At 44.7% G+C, this 24,718-nt stretch overlaps 2 protein-coding genes across 5 annotated transcripts in view; one reads left to right on the forward strand and one right to left on the reverse strand.

The window, feature by feature from the left end:
- The window catches only part of NDUFAF1 (NADH:ubiquinone oxidoreductase complex assembly factor 1), a 437,923-nt gene that overhangs the window by 341,345 nt on the left and 71,860 nt on the right, over positions 1-24,718 (forward strand). The gene's annotated exons all lie outside the window — the stretch shown is intronic.
- The window catches only part of NUSAP1 (nucleolar and spindle associated protein 1), a 440,771-nt gene that overhangs the window by 32,019 nt on the left and 384,034 nt on the right, over positions 1-24,718 (reverse strand). For 3 of the 4 annotated variants that reach the window (XM_077465051.1, XM_077465049.1, XM_077465052.1), the window contains one exon: positions 1,771-2,617. The exons of the other annotated variant lie outside the window; for it this stretch is intronic. In XM_077465051.1, coding sequence (XP_077321177.1) covers positions 2,538-2,617 — 80 coding nt within the window. In that variant the 3' untranslated portion in view covers positions 1,771-2,537. Of the gene's footprint in view, positions 1-1,770; positions 2,618-24,718 lie in introns of those variants that run through there. 4 annotated transcript variants of the gene reach the window in all.

Consider the following 24,718-nt stretch of genomic DNA (forward strand, 5'->3'; position numbering starts at 1 on the left):
TAATATTTTATGGTGTTATTTTTTGCGCAATATTAGCAGAGTCAGTTTGTGATTGCTAAGACCAACCATATATGGATCAAAATTTGGCTGGTTCAGGAGGGAATGACTGAATTTCGATTCATGTATGGGCAGGGTGGGATTCACTTCTGTACAACCACCCTTTCAAATTTTTTCTGCTCAACGAGTGCTGCCAGCTGCACTGATCAATGTTTTCTGCCACTGGGGAATTCTCCTCAGTGTCAGAATATACCGTATATACTCGAGTATAAGCCGAGATTTTCAGCCTCTTTTTTGAGGCTGAAAGTGCCCCCCTCGGCTTATACTCGAGTCACTGCTGTCTGACTGCCCGAACAGCGTGTCGAGCAGACAGACAGCGGCCATTCTACCTTTCAAAAGCCGCGCCTCCGCCTCCGCCTGTGATAGGCGGAACACTCAATTTCCCAGCAGTCAGTGTTCCGCCTATCACGGACATCGGCTCATCCTCGGATGAGCCGATGTCCGTGATAGGCGGAACACTGACTGCTGGGAAATTGAGTGTTCCGCCTATCACAGGCGGAGGCGGGGCTTTTGAACAGGGGAATGGCCGCCAGGGCGCCGACGAAGAGCGGCGATCCTGGCATGGGACGACACGGAGGCTCGGGACGGGACGACACGGAGGCTCGGGACGGGACGACACGGAGGCTCGGGACGGGACGACACAGAGGCTCGGGACGGGACGACACAGAGGCTCGGGACGGGACGACACGGAGGCTCGGGACGGGACCGGACGGGACCGCTCGGGACACAGGTAGGCTGGACACACAAGGCTGCACGGACACACACACACACACACACACACACACACACACACACACACACACACACACACACACACACGGATGGATGGACACACACACACAGGGATGGATGGATGGATGGACACACACACACACACACACACAGGGATGGATGGATGGATGGACGCACACACACACAGGGATGGATGGACGCACACACACACAGGGATGGATGGATGGACACACACACAGGGATGGATGGATGGACACACACACAGGGATGGACGGACACACAGGGATGGACGGACACACACAGGGATGGACAGGCATATCTCACCCTCGGCTTATACACGAGTCAATAGGTTTCCCAGTTTTTTGGGGGTAAATTGGGGGCCTCGGCTTATACTCGGGTCGGCCTATACTCGAGTATATACGGTAATAGTGCAGTGGGGTGTGTGGATGGGGGAATCAAGTCATTTTCTTTCCTCGATATGCCCAATGTATATTCCTTAAGATTGGTGCTGGAAATGTCTACAAAGCTATATCAGTAAGCAAATACCTCTATATTTGCAAGCTACAGACATGTATATTTGTACCACAGTTGTGCAGTAGGATAATCATTGGCTGGCCAGATTGTAAATGCATGCCCAAAATTATGTAATGTCTGACAGTAGTAATCATTAAATCCTCTCTACTGCCATATTGTGTATGTATGCCTGTAGGACAGTGCTTGATGCAGAGCTGTGGAAGAATTTGCTTTGATAAGCATATCTGTTTAAAGTGGTGGGTCCTTTCAGTAAGCACTGATATGATGTATAACTAACTAGTCACAGAGCTGCCATGGCTAAAATGAGAGGTTTTTAGCACAATTCATTCAGCAAAATGAAACTTCTCATATAGACATTGGGAAATAAAAGCTATATGTATGTATGTATGTGTATATATATATATATATATATATATATATATATATTTTTTTTTTTTTTTAAAGAAAAAAAACTCGGGTATAGATAACCTAGTAACACTGATCCAGCTTGGACCAATGTAACTATGCATATACTATATCTGGCTGATCTCCCTAGAAACTAGAAATCACTGTAGTGGGCACGGCTACTCCAGTGATCGCTACTAGCTTTCGAGTCCTCTGCGGATTGGCTGCAAAGTGAATACAGGATGTCGCCCACTTGGCATGTGCCCAATTTAGAAACTGCTTAGCATTTTATTACAGGTATTTAAATCGTTCTGACAATTTACACAGCACTTTACGTATGTAGTGTACATTCATTTTCCGTATTCAAACCGTTGTCTGACTGTAGTGTGGAGGCTGGACAGTGACATTACAATCTCTAACCTCGCTCAAATGGAAAGCATTCTCTGTATGACCTGCTGGGTTCACTAAGCAGTTGGGCAGCCACTCGCAATGGAATCCAAAAGCTAGTGGAGATCACTGTAGTAGCCTTCTATGGCGATTTTCAGCTTCTAGGGGGATCAAGCAGAAATGGCATAGTTACATTGGTCAAATCTGAACTAATGTAACTGTGTAAAGATATACATACCAGGAATTCATCTTTTTTAGTTGTATTCAACCTGTTAAAATTGGTTATCTAGCAATCCTGGTGTATATGAGAAACATTGAAAAAGAGCAAAGTACATTTAAAGCAAAGCATGGGCAACAAATTAAATAAGCCTTTTCTAACTTGCCCAGTATGTAAAAATATAAAGATTTACAAAATGTATATAAAATGGCAAAATTTTACAGCATTACAACACCTCTCCGTGTCCCAACAGTATTGTCTCTCTTGAGCTTTCTGTCTTCTTCATGCCGTTTGCGTCTGTAATCACTTTTAAAGAAAATATAAAATAAAAGGTGATTAAATAATTTTGCTGTCCACAGTTTATTCTGCTAAAGAAAGCAATAGCAGTGAGTTTGCCAACAGATCTTTATTTGATTCGATTAATCGTTAAAAAATTGCATTCTCGATTCACCCCCCCCCCCCCGCCCGACGATCTCTCCTGCTGACAGTAGGCGATTCTTTCATATAAACAAGTGGAGAGATTATCTGCTCACCCAGCTGTCAAAAGAAAGCATCCCGGGCAGTCAGCCAAGTTTAGAACTTGAAACATTGTGACTAATGCTTACTTCTTAGATAAAAGGGACAGAACTTCTTGTGTAAACAAACAATCTGGGCAGTCTGCCAAGTTTTAAACAACGTGTAAATGCAAGACGTTAAACCACTTAAAGTCTAAATCTTTTTCTGACACTTAAGTTAAAATCAATATTTTTTGCTATAAAATTACTTGAAACCCCCAAACATACATACACACACACATATATATATATATATATATATATATATATATTTAGCAGCGACCCTAGGGAATAAAATGCCAATTGCTGTAATATGTCACTGTATTTGCCCAACGGTCTTTCAAATGCAATTTTTTGGGGAAAAAATGCACTTCAATAAATAAATAAAAAACCTAACAGTAAAGTTGGCACAATTTTTTTGTGTTACTGTGAAAGATGATGTTACGCCACGAGAATCGTGAGCTATCTTCTAAGCAAAAAAATTGCGAGTCTCATTTTAGCCAGAATCGTGCAGCTCTACTAAGAAGAACCTAAAAGTTTGTAGCAAGCAATGATCTCAGAAAAGAGGGGAGGGACCTCTGTGTCCCGTGATGTACTCCACAAAATGGATTTTACAGATAAGTATGTAGAAGAAAAATCCAAATTTTCTTCATCATACATCACTGGACAGGTTATAATAAATTACTTTTTCTGAAACATCCCAAAGCAATATACTTCAGGGGCAGGGAGACCCAAATCACAGAAACTGTCACCTGAGAAGAACCCATTATTCTGCCGCTCATAACATACTGCGGCCAAAAGCAGTATCCCCCGTGGCTCTGACAACCACGTGATAAAACCTTGTGAATGTATGGTGAAAGACCATGTAGTGGCCTTGCAAACCCGAGCCACTGATAGCCCAAGATGCCCCCACCCACCTGGTAGAGAGCGCTCTCAACAAAAAAAGTGGGCCTTGCCCTTTCAAACCATAGGCTTGAACGATTAATTGGTGGATCCAAATGAGATTTAGTTAAGCTGGAGGCCGCCTGCCCTTCCTGGGCTCTTCTGGCAACACAAACCAGGATTCCTGACTTGTGCTGCCAAGTCAAGTAAATACTGACCGCCCAAACTACATCCAGAGTATGCAGCGATCTTTCCCTTGCCTGTGGACTAGGAAAAAGGCGAAAGGCTAAAAAAGCTGTCCTGATTCAAGTAAAAAATAGAAATCACTATATGCAGGAAAGATACATGGGGATGCAACATCACCTTATGATGCAAGACCAAGAACAGCTCTTTACATGAAAGAGCCACCATCTGACACTCTTCTTGGCAAAAGAATAGTAACCAATGAAGCCACCGTCAAAGGACTAATGGAGTTTCTCAAATTGGTTCAAAAGGGTGAACATCGTAGATCGGAAGCGACAGGTGACAGTGCCACCCCACAGACTAACAGAGGAGGTGGACGTGTAATCAGCGGGACCGGGAGTCAGAGAGGGACAGGCTGACCGTGAGGCAGTGGGTAAGTGGACCAGAGGGGGAGGCATGCGACATGCAGACTAGGGAAGCAGCGGGAGCAGTGAGAGACAGGCTGCCCGACGGAGTGAAGGTCTGACAAGCCCTGCAAGTGTCAGATTGCAGGGGCAGTGAGCAGGAGCAGAGTGGACACAGCTAACAGAAAAGACTGACAAGACTTGAACTAGGGGGGTGCCCTTAGTACCTGGGAGTACATTAACAACTGGGAGTACCTCAATACCTAGGGTAACTTAGTACCTGGCAGTAATTTCACTTAACACCCAAGAGTAAATTAATACTTGGGAGTAACTTAGTACCTGGGAGTGTAGTATACACAAATGCAAACTGCTCACAAGGGGGAGATATGATGTGGGATTCAAGGATGGAGAAGGATCTGGGGGTCCTAGTAGATAACAGATTGAGCAATAGCATGCAATGTCAAGCTGCAGCTACCAAAACAGGCAGAATATTAGCATGCATAAAAAAGGGATATACTCTAGAGATAGACCAATCCTGCCACTTTATAAAACATTGGTTAAATCACACATGGCGTATTCTGTCCAGTTCTTGTCATCAGTCCTCAGAAAGGATGTGTTGGAACTAGGGCTGAAACAACTAATCGATTAATCGACAACTAATCGATTATGAAATTAATCGATAACTATTTTCATAATCGATTAGTTGGCCACTAACATACTGGGGTTAAAAAAAAAAAAAAACTAAAATTAGCCCTTTATAGTACAAAGAGCAAATTTCTACTGTAAATATTACTTTCACTGTCCCATAGTAAAAAATGAACCCCTTACAGTAGCCATTTGCTCTTTTTGTACTAATTTTAGTTATTTTTAACCCCATCATGTTACTAAACATCTCAGGCCTGGGTCACACCTCTGTTTTTTTGGTGCTTTTCGCAGAATTACACACTACAGTTCATTTACATGGTTTCCTATGGGACACGTTCACATCCATGATTTTTTCAGCTGCTGCGTATTTGGAAACGACAAGGACTATTTTTTTAAACGCAAAACGGTGCTATTTTGGTTTTTTGGTTCAATATACTTTAATGGAAAAGCTGCAGAAAAGTATGTAATAATGCGTTTTTGCAGCAATTTGTGTTTTTTAATCTGCCCAACAACAAATTAGCCAAAAAAATATGTAAAAATGCAAATTGTAGCAAAATTACTTTTTTTTTTTTTTTTAAAGGTTAGTAACCGATTATTCGATCAAAACAATAATCGACCAACTAATCGATTATGAAAATAATCGTTAGTTGCAGCCCTAGTTGGAACTGGTGAGAGTCCAAAAAAGGGCAACAAAATTAATAAGAAGACTGGAGGACCTCAAGGAAAGACTGCAAACACTAAACTTATTCTCGCTGGAGAAAAAACACTTGAGGAGATATAGCAGCGATTTTCAAATACCTCAATGGCGATCTCAGTATAGGACAAAAACTATTCAGTCTCAAGGAGTGTAAGAGAAGGGGCCACTCATTGAGATTGAAAGAAGCAGTTTTAGCTTAAACTGCGAAGGGGGTTTTTCACTGTCAGGGCAATGCGGATGTGGAGCTCTCTTCCACAATTGGTGGTGGCTGCGGGGAGTATTAATAGTTTTAAGAGACTCTTAGATGTGCATCTTAAGAAACACAACATACAGGGATATGGGAAATTATTATAGACACTGACAGACGTGCACCTAAACAGGTTGAACTGGATGGACTATTGCCTTTAATCAACCTTACCTACTATGATACTATAAAAAAGTGACTTCTGCAAGGACAGCCAAAATCAAGTTAATGTCCCAAGGGCACAAGGGTGGCATGACAGGTGGGACTGTCTGCAATACACCCCGCATGAAGTACAAAATCAAGGCGTGAGCAACAATGGCCTTTGGAAAAAAAAATATGGATAGAGAGGAAATCTGACCCTAAATGATAATTAAGGCTAATTTAATTTCCAAGTCCTGTAATAGAAACTTCCTGTTGTTCAACAGTGTGAAAATAAAAGGACCCAAGACCATTAAGTCTAGCTGGACCGGAAGTATCCACGGAGCATCCACTGCAAGATTCATTATGTCGGAGTACCAAGCCCCTCTGGGCTTGGCTGGCTAACACTATTATCTGTCACCTCCCGTAATCATTGCAAAAGATGCCACAGTAATTAAAACAGGGGAAAGGCATAGCTTAGGGAGAATTGGTCCCCAATGTGTTACATAGTGGACTTAATGAGGACACAGGGGATGTCACCAGAAGATTGGACATTAGGTTACGAGAACACGTGAATAGAATTAGAAAAGGCTTTAAACACCATAGTTTGTCTAACCATTTTAGAGACTTTCATAATAGGGATCCTAAGGGTCTAAAGTTTTGTGGAATTGATAGTTTTGAGGCACAATGGAGGGGCTCCAACCTCAAGAAATCCATTTGACTTTGAGCCCGTATGGTTTAAATATTGAATTAGATCTGAATTTTTTGTCTAATTGGTAGGGATCAGCGTTATTTTTATTGGTTTCATTAGCATTTTTATTTTTATAATCTTTTTATTTCTATTTTTTATTTTTGCTGACCATCAATTAGTAATAATTAACGATTTTACCATATGTACTTTTATGAATTCATTTTTTTATTCATTTTTACAAATGAATTCTATATTTACCAATGTATTGTAATTTTCAATTTTCTTTTTAAATAGACCATTTGCTAATAAAGTTGTGCTAAATTTATGACAACAGGAAGTGATGTCTGAAACAGAAGGATGTTTAGAAACTTGCTTAGTGCCTTGAGATCTAAGATAGACCCCATGTCTGTTTGGATTTTGGGCCACTATCGTTTGAGTGTTATAATATTGAGTCCATAACTTCTGCTCCAAGAACAAATGCAAATTAAAGACAGACTCTGTGGTAGACCCAGAAGGACCCAAAGAGGCATACGCAACCTACCAGGTTTCTGATGGAGTCGATCTAAAGACTGAGCAAACTACCTCAGTGAATCCACCTAAGGGGGCCAAAGTGGATGTCAGGGGTGCTCGCTCACCATACCCATTTAGCTAAAATATAGGGTAGGGGGAGGAGGGTCCAGTCTGAAAAGGCCTTGTGCCATAGCCTGAATTAATGGGACACCTGCAAAATTACGACAAGCTATTTTTTTTTTTTTTCCAAGTAGGACCCATAGTTTATCTGACGTGTTATGGTGCCAATTTACAATGCATACTAACGCCATGGCCTTCTAGTATAGATTGATATCTTTATGGCATCATAGGATGGAGTAAGCCAATTTAGGGTGTTGACCTCGCAAAATATTGTAAACCACGTGGCCAAAGAAGGCTGGAGGCCGAGAAACAGGCACTGTATATAAGAGGTACAGAATTCTCTGAAGAATATTCATGTTAAAACAGAGCAGCAGGCTCCTATAGAAAAAATCTGAATACTGTACCTGCTGACTTAATATTAGAACACTTGCCTGTCCACAAAACCAGCAGTGTCCACACCCGAGCTGATTTTTCCATCGGCTCTCGGGTGCTGCCATCTGGGCTAAGGGAAACTGGCAGTGAAGTCTTGCGGCTTCACAGCCAGTTCCCTACTGCACATGCACACCTCACTTTATGAATGACCAGGAACAGGGGAAGGAGGGAGAACAATCTTCCATCTGCTTTTGCAAAGGCAACCCCACTCAGCCAGAAGTCAGAGCAGCTACCTGTCAAAACTAGGTACCCGCTCCCCCTGAAAGGTGCCAAATGTGGCGGGGGGGGGGCAAAGAAGAGGAACTTCCACCTTTTGGATGGAGCTCCTCTTTAAGCACTTAGACTGGCCTAGCCAGGTAAAAGTTATGCCAGGATTTTAAACCTCTGTCTGTAGTAAAGCAGTTAAGAGTCTGGGGAACCACAAACTCCCAATATGGCAAAGTCTGATTGCCAAGAAAATTAAAAATTTGCCTGAAGTTGTGACTTCATTCCCTCTCGGACAGTGATAGTATTTCTGATTTACTAAAGTTAATACAGAAGTTGGAGAGTTGGCCTATCTGGGCATCTCAGCTACCAAAATTGGTAAAGTGGGATGTAGAAGGGGAGGGAGGGTGGGAGACACCCAAACTCCATTTTTATCATACCACAGAAAGATTTGGAAGTTAGCGCTGGGAGTTGTCGGCGCAGACTTTCACCACTCACATACCCCCCTGTGGTGCAACCCCCTGTTGCAGGAGCTACTGGATATCCCTGAGGTTGAACTGTGGTCCTCTAAGGGTATTATTTTTCTACACCAAGTCATATCCCCACTCGGAATACGTGCTTTTTCCTCGTTACAGGCGGAGTTTGACCTGCCCCACTATATGCAATTCCGATACTTACAGCTATGACACGCACTTAGATCCCAGTTTGCTGAAGGCCTCCCAAACGTCCAGACATTGTCCATGGTTGATTTACTATTGGGTGACAACTCGGCTCAATTGATCTCCAATATGTATAATCTATTAAGGTCAAGGGCGGTGATGCAGATCTCTGAGAGAGCCAGGGTCAGATGGGAGGAGGATTTGGGTCCGTTGGAGGGGTCAGATTGGGACGAGATGCTTGAAAATATTAAGCAAGTATCATTGAAATGGCCTGATCGTCTTACGCAATTGTATATAATCCACAAATCATATCTTACCCCTGCCAGGTTGGCGAAATTCCGGCCCGGTTACAGTCCGGGGTGCACTATGTGCCCCAGCCCCACTGGAACATTCTACCACTTAATATGGGCATGCCCTGAGATCCAATCATATTGGGCACAAATAATCAATTTCCTACATGACCATATGGGATCACCCCTCCAACTGGACCCAAAAGTGTGTGTGCTGGGGATGTTTCCGGACATTACTTTGGACGCGTACCTGACAACATTTCTACATTCAACGTTGTTTATTGCAAGGAAACTGATAGCGAAAAATTGGATGCGCCGGGCTCCTCCTCTAGTCCGAGATTGGATCATAGAAAATCAACAGTAAATTGACATACATAAAATTAGTATATAGGCACCGCGGTTGCCCTGCCAAATACAACAAGGTGTGGGATAGGTGGCTGGATGCCTTGGAAACCTGTATAGTTTAGAATGGTTACGGCTTGAGGCTCTAGGAGTGTGCCTTGGGGGGTGTGGTGGCGGGCTTTTGCCTGGGGAGGTGGGATGATGATATTGTAATGCTATTCTGCTCCTGACAGTGTATATCCTTTAAGTATTAGGGGTGAACCCCCGATGGGGTTTATACTCCATCTAAGCCTTGTGTATGTATCTACTGTTTTTTGTATTTTTTCAATTGATCAATAAACCTGTGTTTGTTAAAAAAAAATAAAAAAGTGGGATGTAGAAAAAACATCAGTATACACGGAAAATTTGTGCTCTTTTGGTGTATGGAAACCCAGCACAAACTAATTTTGACAGATTTTTTGATGAAAGGTTTCTGGGACTAAGGAAAATATTAAAGGGGACAGTGGGCATTTCTGTCTGGTGCCATTACGGATCAGAAAAGACACCGTTGACATTCTGGCTTCTGGTTTGTGAGAGTGCGGATATCCAACCCTTCATCTTCTCCAGTCCCAGTGATTGCAGGGTCTCTACGATTGGGAAGGTCCACGTCTAATCCGATGGAGTATATTGACCCTGATAGTGTTCTTGGGTCTCTCTTCCAATTATAATTCTTGTTTGATCAGGGAGGATGATTATCGAGGGCAGGTGATTCTGCATCTAGTAGCCAATAATTTAGAGAAAATTCTGCTATCAGTGTGTAAGAGGGATATGAGATGGTAAATTTGGCACAGCATTGGATCTTTTCCTGGCTTTGTAATGACCACTATGTGGGCCAAGAGAGGCTCCCGAGGACGGGGACTAGCCATAGTAACAATATTAAAAGGTAGTTACATAGCGGTTCCATTAAGAGGTGGGATAATTTCTTATAGTATGTGTTCATAAAGCCATCGGGGCCTGGACTTTTCTCTTTAGGGAGATCAGCGACAAGGCTGCCTATACGAGCGTTGTAATTGGATAGTCTAATTTCTGAGTTGGCTCTTGGGAAAGAGTGGGCTAGGCTACCTCTTGTAAGTAGCTTCATATCTGCATTCGTCTATGTAGCCTGGGGAGACATGGTGGAGCAGAGGTTATACAAGGATTTATAGTAGGTATTAAATTCTTGCACAATGCCCAAGGAATCTGTAATAGAACGATTATGGGACACAGTTTCATTGTTCATAAGGTTGAATAAAGACACCAGTCCATCCAGTTCAACCTCAGTGAGTGTCTACCTCTATCCCTGTAAATTGCACACTCACATTGGTCCCTACCCTCAAGGAGCCCACAATCCAAGGTCCCCATTCATGCATGAGTTTATATCCACTTTTGGATGGAACTCTGCTTTAAGCTTAACTTTCTTGATTCTGGAACCATGCCCCATTAAGATACAGATATTAATTAAAAGCAAGACTTGCGTTTTTCCAAGTCAGCTTTTACAGTGGCATCATCTAGTAAGTTTTCATTGAGCCATCAAGTCCAATCTCTCAGGTTGATGTCTGACAAGGAGACAGACAGGAGCTTGGTCGGAGATGGTTACTTTAACAATAGAGGCGTCACTGACTAGGTAAATAGTATTGATCAACATACAATAAATCCAGTTTGGAGTATGAGTTATGCACATAACAGTAATAACTATAGTCTTTGTTGGAAGAGGCATGTTTAGCTCTCCAGCAATCCACCAGATGCAAAGTATAGAGAAACTTTTTAAAATGCCTCAATGCCCTGAAAGAAAGATGATTTCCCAGAGGATGTATTGCATAGGAGATCAGGGTAAGTAAGGGGTACGCAAGGGGGTAAATTTCCCACCCTCCCCCCAGGAGCAAGAGCCCTTCATTAAACTCTAGCAATTTCTTCTGTTACAGAGGAATGCAACCGTGTGAGTGTTGGGGCATACATGCACATCGATATCTCTCCACCCCAAGCTTTAGGCACAGGGGAAGGATAGAAATAGCACTGTGCATTGTTTGAGGTAAACAATATAAAAATAGATAAATCTTGCAAGCTACTCTAGAGCAACCTGAGGTTACAACCTAGCATCAGGTATGGTATAACAATTCTTGTGAAACAAAGTGCAAATTCACAGCTGCTAAGCCTTGATCACAATCCCATAATCTGAATACTGAACCTTACAAATGCATAGTGTCAAACAATGAAAATCAAAATTGCTTAAAAAATGTAACTATGAACATGAATAAAAAAAAAATTTGTGTAACAAAGCTCACAGTGAAAGAAATTTAGTATCATTCCTTAATATCAAGTGTCCAAAAAAAAAAAAATTGCAAGATTTTTCCTCTCCTAATTTTCATCAATCCACAGAGACAAAAAGTGAAAATTTGGGTATTATACGTGTTACTGTATAAAAAGTGACTATAGTGATGATAATCCTGATCAGAAGAGGGCGACTAAACACATGTGCTCCAACCCCCCCCCCCCCCCCCCCCCCACCGTGTGACCGCACACATGAGCAGTTGAACCACTCCTGAGCTCTAAGTGAAACTGGTTTAGCAGGAACCCGCAAGAAAATCCAGAGAAGTGGTCCTCAATTTTAAAACAATAAAGAGGCTGCATAGTTTATTATCGCTAGTTTAAAAATGTATTTAGAAAACATAACATCACAGTACTTACACATTTTAGGGGTTTCCAGAACACCAAACTATTAAAGCATTAGGCATAGGATACCTCTCCAAGCGACTTCCAAACTTGTAAGTGTCAGCAGCTGATACAAATATGCATCCTTTCTCCACCACCTCCAACTCGGATACATATCTTTAACGTCTTTATAGTTTGGTGTGCTGGAAACACATAAGATGTGTGAGTAAACTGATGTTTTCGAAATACATTTTTAAACAAGCGAATATGCACTGTCCAGCCTCTCTCATGTTTTAAAAATGAGGACAAAAATGAGGGGGGAGCACGTGTGTGAAGTCAACCTCTTCCGATTATCACTAGAGTCACTTTTTTGGACAGTAATACGTATAATACCCCAATTTGCACTTTTGGCTCTGTGGATCGATGAAAATTGGGAGAAAAAAAAAACTTGTGTTTTTGGACACCTGATATTAAGGAATACTACTAAAATTCTTTCACTGTGCGCTTGCTTGTTGTTACACAAAAATAGGTATTTTTTTTTTTTTACTCGCCATAAAATCCTTTTCTCTGAAGTTCATTGACGGACAACACCTTTAATCTTGACCTTAGGGGCATCCCCAAGCAGTGTCCAAAAAACAAGGGGTGGAAACAGCAAGAAAGTAAACTCCACCCATAACAACCAGAACTCAACGGAGGAGTTGCAACCTTAAATAGCCGCCTGCAAATCTTGTAAAATTTTATGAAAGTGTGAACGGACGACCAGGTCGCGGAATTACACACCTGGGAAACGGATGCTCGATGTCGGAAAGCCCAGGAGGCACCAATTGCCCGGGTCAAATGTGCCGTGACAGGAAAGGGGGGTGCCCGACCCACTAAGGCATAAGCCTGAACCACGATCTGTCTGATCCACGAGAAATGGTATGTGTTCGGACGCCACACCATCTCCTCACACATGGAGATGTAGGCCTTCCACGTACGACGATAACTCTTCCAAGAAGATGACTTCCATGCCCTCAGCATAGTGGAGATGACCGAATCAGACAGACCTCGGTCCCTTAGCACCTGGCTTTCAACAGCCATATCATTAAAACCAGCGACGGTAAAGCAGGATGAAGTATTTGACCTTACGACAGAAGGTCTTCTCGCGTTGGCAGCCGCCAAGGAATGGCCGCCACCATGCGTACTATGTTGGCGTACCAAGGACACCAAAGCCAATCAGAATAACCGGAATCCCCTCGGTCTCCACTCTGCGTAGCAGACGTGGTAGACGTTTGAGTGGGGGGAAGGCACAAATCACAGATAATGCCCCCATAGAGCCACCAATGCATCTGCTGCATCCACCCAGGGATCTTTTGACCTGGCCACGAACCTCTGTACCTTTCGATTGAATCGAGAAGCCAAGAGATCCACATCAGGTGTGGCCCACCTTAGGCAAAGGAGCCAATATACATCCGGAAGCAGCGACTATTCCCTGGCATCTGATGACTTAAGTACTCTAGTTTTCCACATCTGGAATGTATACGGCCGACGGAGCTGGCACGAACTACTCTGCCCACCACAGGATGTGAGTGACTTCTATTGCTACAGCCGAGCTCGTTGTTCCTCCTCGATGGTCGACATATGTCACCGCTGTGTCGTTATCGAACTGAATCCTGACCGGATGCCCCTTTAGTCTCTGTGACCATGTGGAGAGGCACCACCTGATCACCCAAAGCTCCAGCACATTGATCAGCAGGCGGGATTCTTCAACCCTGGGCTGACTATGCCCCAAACTCCCCCCCCCGCCCCCCCCAACTGGTCAGGCTGGCGTCCATTGTGATGACTTTAAATGAAGAAGGAATGACTTCCCGGACCGAAGAGCCGGACACCTCAGCCACCAGAGAAGAGACTCCCTGACTAGCTGGCTCACCTGAATTTGACAATCCAGGGATAACAGATTTGTCCCATTTGGACAGGATCCCTTTCTGCAAGACTCGTGTGGAATAGAGCATATGGTACCGCCTCAAAAATGGCTACCATGAAACCCAGGACTCACATGCAAAAATGCAGCAACGACCACCTGCGGCACACCAACTAAACCGCAGCTTGAAGAGTCTGCAGCTTGTCCGAAGGGGGAAAGACTCTCGCCTCTGAGGAGTCCAGAAGCAAGCCCAGGTACTCCAGGCATTGAGTCAGCACCAACACGACTTCTGGAGGTTCAGTACCCAACTAAAATCCCAAAGAGTCTGTATGGTGATTGCCACATCCTCCCTTAATTCTGAGGCGGAAGCTGCTCTCAGAAGGAGGTCGTCCAGGTAGCCCACAATTGCAATCCCTTGTTGCCTTAGCAATGCCAGAATTGGGGATAGCACCTTGGTGCCGACGCTAGGCCAAAAGGGAGAGCTACAAATTAGAAGTGCTGGTCCCTGACCGCAAATTGCAAAAACCTCTGATGCCCGACACATATGGGGGGCAAGTATGCGTCCTTGATGTCCAAGGACGCTAGGAAATCACTGATGGAGTGAAGCGACCACGGAGCGAACCGATTTCATCCTGAACCTTTGTACTTTCACAAAGCCGTTGAGGGCCTTGAGATCCAGGACCGGACGAACACCTTCCTTTGTTCGACAAATTGGAGTAGAATTCCTGAAACCTTTACGGCGTCGGTACAGGTACAATCACCGCGCACAGCAGCAGGTCCTGTTCTGCCCCGAACATGGCTTCCCGACAAGCCGGAAGATGATGATGAAGGTTGGAGGGAAAAAATCTGTTTGGTGGACAAGAAGAATCTGGTATCATGATGAAATCAGTTCACAGACCGACTGGTTGGAAAGGAGGGAGGTCCACCGGGCTGCAAACTCCCAAAGGTGAACTCCCACCAGAGAGTCGGGTGGGGGCAAACCTTCAGGCGGCAACAGATTTGCTCGCAGGTTTGTTTGTCTTGCGAAACCAAGGATGTTTTTGTCCCTCAGCGGGCACCTTGTCTAACTGGGAATGCTTACCTGCCAACCCGGGCAAACAAAAATTCCGCTTCTGAGCGGAAAGGGAGGGCCCTTGCCTACGACGTGGCTCCTTACCCTTCCTGGACTGTGGTAGTATTGTACTCTTTCCCCAGTTAAAAATTCTTAATAATGTCATCCAGCAAGGCTCCAAATAGCCTCTCTCCATGGAAGGGCAAATCCATCCAGTGCTTTCTTAGATGCCTGGTCCGCAGACCAGCATTTTAGCCAAATAAGGCGATATAGCACCACAGCTGATAAAGAGGCTCTAGAGAGCAAGGGGGCCGTATCTAAGGCCACATAACAGACATACTTCAGGCTCTGCACCAACTGGTCTGCCAGTTTCACGCAGACTGGGGAAACCTGTTGCTTCTCCAACTCAAGGTGCAACAATTTAGCCCATTCAGTAAGCGTCTGCGACACCAAGGCCGTGGCTAACAATGGCCACAATGCTGACTCCACCACCATAAACATTGACCGGGCAACCGCCTTGGCCCTTCTGACAGGGTCCTTTAAAGCAGGGGTCCCTTCCACTGGAATTGTGGTTACCTTATTTACCCTGGATACCGGGTGGTCAACAATTGGAGGAGTTAGATAGTAAGGTTGAATAAAGACACCAGTCCATTCCGTTCAACCCGAATGTTTGTCTACAATTGTCCCTATCCCTGTATATTGCACACACACACATCGGTCCCTAACCTCAAGGAGCCCACAATCCAAGGTCCTCATTCACATACTAGGGCCAATTTTGGACAGAAGGCAATTAACCTGCCTGCGTGTCTTTGGAGTGTGGAAAGAAACCGGAGTATCCGGAGGAAACCCACGCAGGCACAGGGAGAACAGCAGGCAGTGCCGTGGTTGAGATTCGAACCAGTGAGCCTTTTTACTGCTAGGCCAGAGTGCTAACCACTACACCACTAAGGAGATGTCCATTTTTTCAGGAAACTCTACTCAAAGGGGTAATGTACCGCCATGCATCTCAGGACTGAAAAGGCCAGCTGCGGGCTTCCCCACTCCTTGTAAATAAACTTATCAAAATAAGTTATGTAGAGAAACACCTTAGCCATGTGGGCCAGCTTCTGGGACCCAAAAGGGACCAACACCTCTGTAGATGCCCCCGCCATATCCTCCCATCTTTAGGGTATCGCGCACTGCAGTGATAAGTGCTCCTACTAGGGCCTTTTCCTGCACCGACCCGGACATGGAGTCATCCTTACCGTCTTAACAAGCCTGGCCCGCATCCTCTGGCGCTTTAGAACAGGGCCCACAGCGGGACCCGAGTCTGAATCAGAGCTTTCCCCAGAAGACGGTGGGGGAGGAGGCGTTTTTACTCCTTGTGCCTACATGCCTCTTCCACCATAGCAACAAAAGACTACAGGACTGCCGACAGAGCTTCCATAGGCACAGCAGGTGCAGGGGAACCGGTTGCAATAACAGGGATGTCTGCGGAAGAAACGCCAGCTTATGATGCCATGCTGGCCCACTCTTACCTGTCACCACTTAGGGACCTAAGGCAAGTCCCACAAAATGCCCACCCTCCTAGCTGCCACAGACTGAGGGGGCCCCCTGCAGGACTCACCACCCTGACCAAGGTACTGTGCTGCCGCCGTCCGCTCTCCCCTGTGTCAGCCACGAGGTGTTCTGTGTAAGTTTCGCTCTGTTCCAGAAAGAACCAGCCACCCAGTGCTAGAGGTAAAAAGCAAAAGGAAAATGGCCACCGTACTTCCAGAAAATGGATGAAGAAGAAAAGACTGGCTGTCGCTACAGAAAAATGGCTGCGGTCCTCGCAACTGTTGCCCCATATGGCATACACACTAGATACCCCACCATGGCCTAAAAACAGGGAAAGGACGAGCAGACCAACACACAGCGCAGCCCCCTGCCAGGACTCTGAGCCCTGAGGCCAGGTATGTGCACCGCACACCCTATGCCCAGCCACACGGCGGCCCATAGTATAGGGGGTAGGGAGAGAATAAAGGGGGAGGGAGAGAAGAAAAGGGGAGGGAGAGACCCCGTAGTCGACCTCCCAGGGAATGCCCAGCTGCTCCATCCTGGGGAGACCACCAGGATCTATATTATCCAGCCTGTCACCCAGCCCGGCTGTTGATTGTAGATCACAGGAATCAAAAATGCAGAAAAAAGAAAATTCCCAGGACCAATGGTCCCCACCGGGAGCCAGGTCCTTCTACACTAAGCAGAAAAAAAACTGAGCTGCTGGAAGCAGAGTGAGGGGTTATAGCCAGTAGGACCACCCCCCTAGGCGGTACTGTGCAGTTTTGCTGTTTTTACATGTTCGGCCTAGTCCTCTACTGAAGGTGGCGATAAAACCCTAAGGTCAAGATTAAAGGTGCTGTGTCCGTCAATGAACGAAAGCGAAAAAATATTTATGTTCACAGTTACATTTTTTAAGCAATATTGATTTTCATTGTTTATGGCACTATGCATTTGTAAGGTTCAGTATCACACAGTGCTGTATTTTTGTGTGCGTTTTGTACAGTGTTTGAGGTAGTTTGAGCATGGCTTGAAGTGTAAAATGAGTCTCCTGAAACATTGTGATATATGGAGCAAGGTGACAGAGCTCTTGCTACACTTTCCTGCATTTATTAGGGGAGCACAAACCTCAAATGTTTTAAGAAAGCACCTTCAGCTTACCCACCATCTACAGTGCATCCATAAAGTATTCATAGCACTTCACTTTTTCCACATTTTACTATGATACAGCCTTATTCCAAAATGGATTAAATTCATTATTTTGCTCAAAATTCTACAAACAACATCCCATAATGACAACATGAAGTTTCTTTGAAATCTCTGCAAATTTATAAAAAAAAAAAAAAAAAAAACCTTGTACATACGTATTCACAGCCTTTTACTTTATTGAAGCACCTTTGCCACCAATTACAGCCTCATATCTTTTTGAGTATGATTCTACAAGCTTGGCATACCCATTTTTGGGCAGTTTCTCCCATTCTTTTTTGGAGGACATCTCAAGCTCCATCAGGTTGGATATGGAGAATCCGTGCACAGCCATTTTCAGATCTCTCCAGAGATTTTCAGTCAGGTTCAATTCTGGGCTCTGGCTGGACCACTCGCAGAATTGTCCCATAGCAATTCTTGTTGTCTTGGCTGTGTGCTTAGGGTCTCAGTCCTGTTGGAAGAAGGTTCTCATCAAGGATGTCTCTGTACATTCATCTTTCCTTCGATCTCGATTAGTCACCCAGTTCCTGCCGCTAGAAAAAATTCCCACAGCATGATGCTGCCACCATATTTCACTGTAGGGATGGTATTGGCCAGGGTGATGAGTGGTGCCTGGTTTCCTCCAGACATGTTGCTTGCCATTCAGGTCAAAGAATTGTTTCATTAGATCAGAGAATCTTATTTCTCATGGTCAGAGTCCTTCAGTTGCCTTTTGACAAACTCCAGGCCAGCTTCCATGTGCCTTTTATTGATGAGTGGCTTACGTCTGGCCACTCTACTATACAGGCCTGATTGGTGGAGTGCTGCATGGATAGTGGTTCTTCTAGAAGGTTGCTGCAGAATTTTTTCTGTACCCTTCTCCAGATCTGTGCCTCTATACAATCCTGTCTTGGAGGACTAGACAATTCCTTGGACTTTATAGCTTGGTTTGTGCTCAGACATGCAATGTTAACTGTGGGACCTTATATAGACAGATGTGTGCTTTTCCAAATCATGTCCAATAAACTGAATTTACCACAGATGGACACCAATCAAGTTGTAGAAACATCTCAAGGATGATCAGTGGAAACAGGATGCACCTGAGCAGGGCTGATGCAAGAGTTTATGACACCCTAGGCAAAACCTAATTTTGACACCCCCCCCCTTCTTCCCCATGACTCCACCCCCTTTGCCCTGCTCACGTGTCAGGAGGGGGTGCTATACAGGAAACATTGTCTCTGCTTGTTCTAGTGCTGACTCTGTTCTTCACACTGACGCTTGGGGATAGCAGGTTGGGATCCCACGATCTGGGCTTGCAGACCCACCATCCCAGAGCAGGCGGTAGCAGGCCATATGAGAGGACGCCAGGGGACGGGCACCCCTGCTGTAAGGCATGCATTATGTGTTTCTGTGTGGTGTGGAGGCCTCCACTCAGCAGCTGGAAAGGTTGTCCTGTTTGTAGAGGAGGAGGACTTCCTAGGAAAATAGGTCCTGACAGCATTACAGCCATCCACATGAAGCAATGTATAGACAGACACCCTATACCAGTGCAGGGGGGAGGAGGTCACATGACTCAGAGACAAGTCACTGATCATAGAGGCGCACAGGGGATGTTTGCTTCCGTTCTGCTGGGACATGTCAATGCTGCACCTCTATAATGACACTACAGAGCGGAGTGGCTGCCTGAATTACAGGTAGCAAAAGCATCCCCTGCATCCCTCTAGATGTGCACATTTCATCCCAGCCAGCAGTGCCAGGCCCACTAGATTGAGGTTGTAACATTGTTAGAGGTTTTTATAATACAGCACAGAAAACTTACATAGTGCAGCCATGGAGACGGAGAGTAGAGAATCCCACAGCAGTGTGCCCTAGGCATCTGCCTAGTTTGTCTAGTGGTTGCACCAGCACTGCACCTGAGCCCAATTTTGAGCATCATGGCAAAGGCTGTGAATACTTATGTACTTTTTTTTGTTTTTTATTTTTCAGAAATTTGCAAATTTTTCAAACAAACTTCTTTCACATTGTCATTATGGGGGGGGGGGGGGTAGGGGGCTACCCTGGACCTAACACTAACTGCCCTGACAGTTTTTACTGTAATAACTGACACTAAATGCAGTGATCAGTAAATAAATGATCACTGCAATCAGTGACACTGTGACTGGGAGGGGATTGGGGGGGGGGTTGGGTGATCGGGGAGGATTTGTGTGCCTATGTGTACCTACATGTCAGTGTAGTTTTGGTGCACTTACTATTGTGTTCTCCTCACAGTGCGGTCAAAAAGACCGCCCCGAGGAGAGTGACATCACTTCCTCCCTGCCTGTGTTTACACTACACAGGCGGGGGAAGCTTCTCATTCGCCAGGAGCGATCAAGAGGGGATGGCCAGAAACCAACGGCCATCCCCTCATCCCGGATCGCTCCTTAAGCGAAACGGACCACCGCATCCAGCAGGAGGGGGTCCGATCGGACCCCCCACCCGCTGGAAGGCAAGCATGTACAGGTACGTGCTTGTGCCTGTTGGTGCCATTCTGCCGACGTACATTGCCATGCGGCGGTCCTTAACCACTTAAGGCGGTCCGTTTCGCTGCAGGTGTGATCCGGGATGAGGGGATAGCTGTTTGTTTCTGGCCATCCCCTCTCGATCGCTCCTGGTGAATGAGAAGCTTCCCCTACTGTGTATAGTAAACACAGGCAGGGAGGAAGTGATGTCATTCTCCTCGGGGCGGTCTTTTTGACCAGACTGCGAGGAGAACACAATAGTAAGTGCACCAACACTACACTGACATGTAGGTACACATAGGCACACAAATCACCCCCCCCGATCGCCCCCCCCCCACCTTCCCAGTCACAGTGTCACTGATTGCAGTGATCATTTATTTACTGATCACTGCATTTAGTGTCAGTTGTGACAGTAAAAACTGTCAGGGCAGTTAGTGTTAGGTCCAGGGTAGCCCCCCCATAAAGGTATAACCCCCTGATTGCCCCTAGAGTTAACCCTTTCACCCCCTTTTGCCAGTGTCACTAAGCAATCGTTTTTCTGATCGCTACATTAGTGTCACTGGTGCCGCTAGGTAGCTAGTTATTTTTTTTTTAAGTTCACCGCCAGGTTTTTATAGCGCTAGGTAACCCCATATACTACCCAATAACGGCTGTAACCCCCTGATTGCCCCTAGTTAACCCTTTCACCAGCGAGTACCGTATAAGTGCCACTGGTGACGCTGGTTAGCCAGTTAGTTATTTAGGTTCCCCGTCAGGTTTTTATATAGCGCCAGGGATCCCCATATACTACTTAATAAAGATTTTAACCCCCTGATTGCCCCTAGTTAACCCTTTCACCAGTGATCACCGTATAAGTGTTACAGGTGACTCTGGTTAGTTTGCTTTTTATAGCATCAGGGCACCCACCATTTATTACCCAATAAAGGTTTAACCCCCTGATCACCCGGTGGGTGATAACAATTAGGTTTTAGGGTCAGGGTCTGCGTCGCCCCAGGCAGCGCTAGGTTAGTGCCAGTACCGCTAACACCCACGCGCAAAGCATAAACCTCCTGTAGTGGTATAGAATCTGAACAGATCAATATCTGATCTGATCTATACTAGCGTCCCCAACAGTTTAGGGTTCCAAAAAAACGCATTGTTAGCGGGATCAGCCCAGATACCTGCTGGCACCTGCGTTTTGCCCCTCTGCCCAGCCCACCCAAGTGCAGTATCGATCGATCACTGTCACTTACAAAACACTAAACACAAAACTGCAGCGTCGCAGAGTGAGGCCTGATCCCTGCGATCGCTAACAGTTTTTTTTGGTAGCGTTTTATATTTAAATCCGGAAGGCAGTACTTTGTTTTCGGGGTCCCGTACGCGGCTAGGCTCCCAAAAAGTCCCCCACATGTGGTATCCCGGTACTCGGGAGAAGCAGCAGAATTTATTTTGGGGTGTAATTTCACTTATGCCCATAGCATGTGTGAGCAATATATCATTTAGTGGCAACTTTGTGCAAAAAAAATAATTATTTTTTTTAATTCCTGCAACTTGTGGCAAAATATAAAATATTTCATGGACTCAACATGCCTCTCAGTAAATAGTTTGGGGTGTCTACTTTCCAAAATGGAGTCATTTGGGGGGTTTTGTGCTATTTTGCCATTTTATGGCCTTCGAAACTATGATAGGTAGTGAGGAGTGAAATCAGGATTTCTAAGGGTGCAAATTTTTGAAGGCAGCGATTGGTTTTCGGGGTGCCGTACGCGGCTAAACTCCCAAAAAGTCCCACATAAGTGGTATCCCTGTAACTTGGGAGAAGCAGCAGAATATATTTTGGGGTGCAATTCCACATATAACTATGGCATGTGTGAGCAATATATCATTTAGTGACAACTTTTTGTAAACTTTTTTTTTTGTGTGTCATTATTCAATCACTTGGGACAAACAAAAAAAAAAAAAATATATATATATATATATATATATATATATATATATATATATATTCAATAGGCTCAACATGCCCCTCAGCAATTTCCTTGGGGTGTCTACTTTCCAAAATGGTGTCATTTGGGGGGGGGGGGGGGGGGTTTGTACTGCCCTGCCATTTTAGCACCTGTATAACTATGCTTTTGCGCAAACCAATAAATATATGCTTATTGACATTTTTTTTACTAAAGACATGTGGCTGAATAAATTTTGCCCTAAATGTATGACTAAAATTAAGATTACTCAATTTTTCTTATAACAAAGTAGAAAATATATTTTTTTTCTCAAAATTTTCGGTCTTTTTCCATTTATATCGCAAAAAATAAAAATTGCAGAGGCAATCAACTACCATCAAAAGAAAGCTCTATTTGTGAGAAGAAAAGGACGCAAATTTCGGTTTGGGTACAACATTGCATGACCGCACAATTACCAGTTAAAGCAGTGCAGTGCGAAATTGTAAAAAGACCTCTAGTCCTTAGGCTGACCAAAACAATAATCAGCCAACTAATCGATTATGAAAATAATCGTTAGTTGCAGCCCTACTTTAAATAGATTTTCACTGCTCTCACCACATCAAGACAATGTAGTGACTTTTCTTCCCTGGCACATGGTTTTTGAAAAAACAATGGCAGGATTTCTGCGCACATGATTTTACTGCAATTTTGCATTATTTTTTTGGGCAGATTAAAAAACACAAATTGCTTCAAAAATGCATTACATGCTTTTCTGCAGCTTCTCCATTGAAGTATATTGAACCAAAGAAGCACCGTTTTGCGTTTAAAAGTCCCTGACCGTTTCCAAATATGAAGCGGCTGAAAAAAAAGCAGATATGAACGTGTCCCATAGGAAACCATGTAAATGAACTGTAGTGTGTTTCTGCAAAAAGCACCAAAAAAAAAACCGAATAGATGTGAACCAGGTCTAAGACATTTAGTAATATAATGGGGTTAAAAAAGACAAAAATTAGCCCTTTATAGTAAAAAAGGTAGATAATCACTACTTTAACCACCTCGCGCCCGCCCTATAGCCGAATGACGGCCGTAGGGCAGGCGCGTTCGTCCGGGAGGCCGTCCCTGGACGTCCTAATGTTTACTTCCGCAATGCGCACCGCCGTGGGCGCGCATCGCATTAGTTCTGTGTTCGCCGTGTCCCCCGGGGACAGGCAAACACAGATCGCTGTAAACGGCCAATCACAAAAAACATATGAGATCATCTCTCAGCGCCGCTCTCCCTCCTCACACAGACAGCGTGTGAGAGGGGAGAGATGAACGGCTGCAGCGGCAGCCGTTCTGCTTTCCTTTGTAAAAGTAAAAAAAAAAAAAAGTGCCATCCTCCCCCAGCAGTGCCATCCATCCTCCCCCAGCAGTGCCATCCGCCCCAGTGCCACCTGCCCCCAGTGCCACCGGTTATCAGTGCCATTTGTCCCCAGTGCCATCTGTCATCAGTGCCATTTGTCCCCAGTGCCATCTGTCATCAGTGCCATTTGTCCCCAGTGCCATCTGTCATCAGTGCCACATAGTGCCATCTGTCATCAGTGCCACGTATAAGTGCCATCTGTCATCAGTGCCACGTATAAGTGCCATCTGTCATCAGTGCCACGTATAAGTGCCATCTGTCATCAGTGCCACGTATAAGTGCCACCTGTCATCAGTGCCACGTATTAGTGCCATCTGTCATCAGTGCCACGTATTAGTGCCATCTGTCATCAGTGCCACGTATCAGTGCCATTTGTCATCAGTGCCACCTGTCAGTGTCACGTGTCATCAATGGCACTTATCAGTGCCACCTGTCATCAGTGTCACGCGTCATCGGTGGCACGTATTAGTGCCATCTGTCATCGGTGGCACGTATTAGTGCCATCTGTTATCGGTGCCACGTATTAGTGCCATCTGTCATCGGTGCCACGTATTAGTGCCACGTGTCATCAGTGCCACGTATAAGTGTCACATATTAGTGCCATCTGTCATCAGTGCCACGTATAAGTGTCATCATTGCCACGTATCAGTGCCATCTGTCATCAGTGTCACGTGTCATTGTCCTGGTGCTTCAAAAGTGTAATAAATAGTCAACAAGTTAATTTATGTTCCTAGAACACATGATGGCGCTACCTGCATGTTGGGCCTCTCTATGTGGCCAGGCTGTGAAAAAGTCCCACACATGTGGTATTGCAATACTCAGGAGGAGTAGCAGAATTTTTTGGGGGGTGTCATTTGTGGTATACACATGCCATGTGAGAGAAATAACCTATTACAATGACAAATTTGTGGAGAAAAAAAAATGAAAAATCTTAATTTTGCAAAGAATTGTGGGGAAAAAAAAGACAACATCAAAAAGCTCACAATGCCTCTTACTAAATACCTTGGAATATCTACTTTCCAAAAAGGGGTCATTTGGGGGGTATTTGTACTTTCCTGAATTGTTCGGGTCACAAGAAGCGAGATAGGCCACCAGTACATCAGATGTGATCAATTTTGTGCGATTCGCACCACAGCTTGTAGACTCTCTAACTTTCACAAAGACCAAATAATATCCACTAATTTGGGTTATTTTTACCAAAGATATGTAGCAGTATAAATTGTGGCCAAAATTTATGAAGAAAAATTAATAATTTGCATAATTCTGTCACAG

Source organism: Lithobates pipiens, unplaced genomic scaffold, assembly GCF_037356315.1.
Source record: "Lithobates pipiens isolate NorthernLeopardFrog02 unplaced genomic scaffold, aLitPip1_a1.2 Scaffold_30, whole genome shotgun sequence".
Taxonomy (NCBI): Eukaryota; Metazoa; Chordata; class Amphibia; order Anura; family Ranidae; genus Lithobates; species Lithobates pipiens.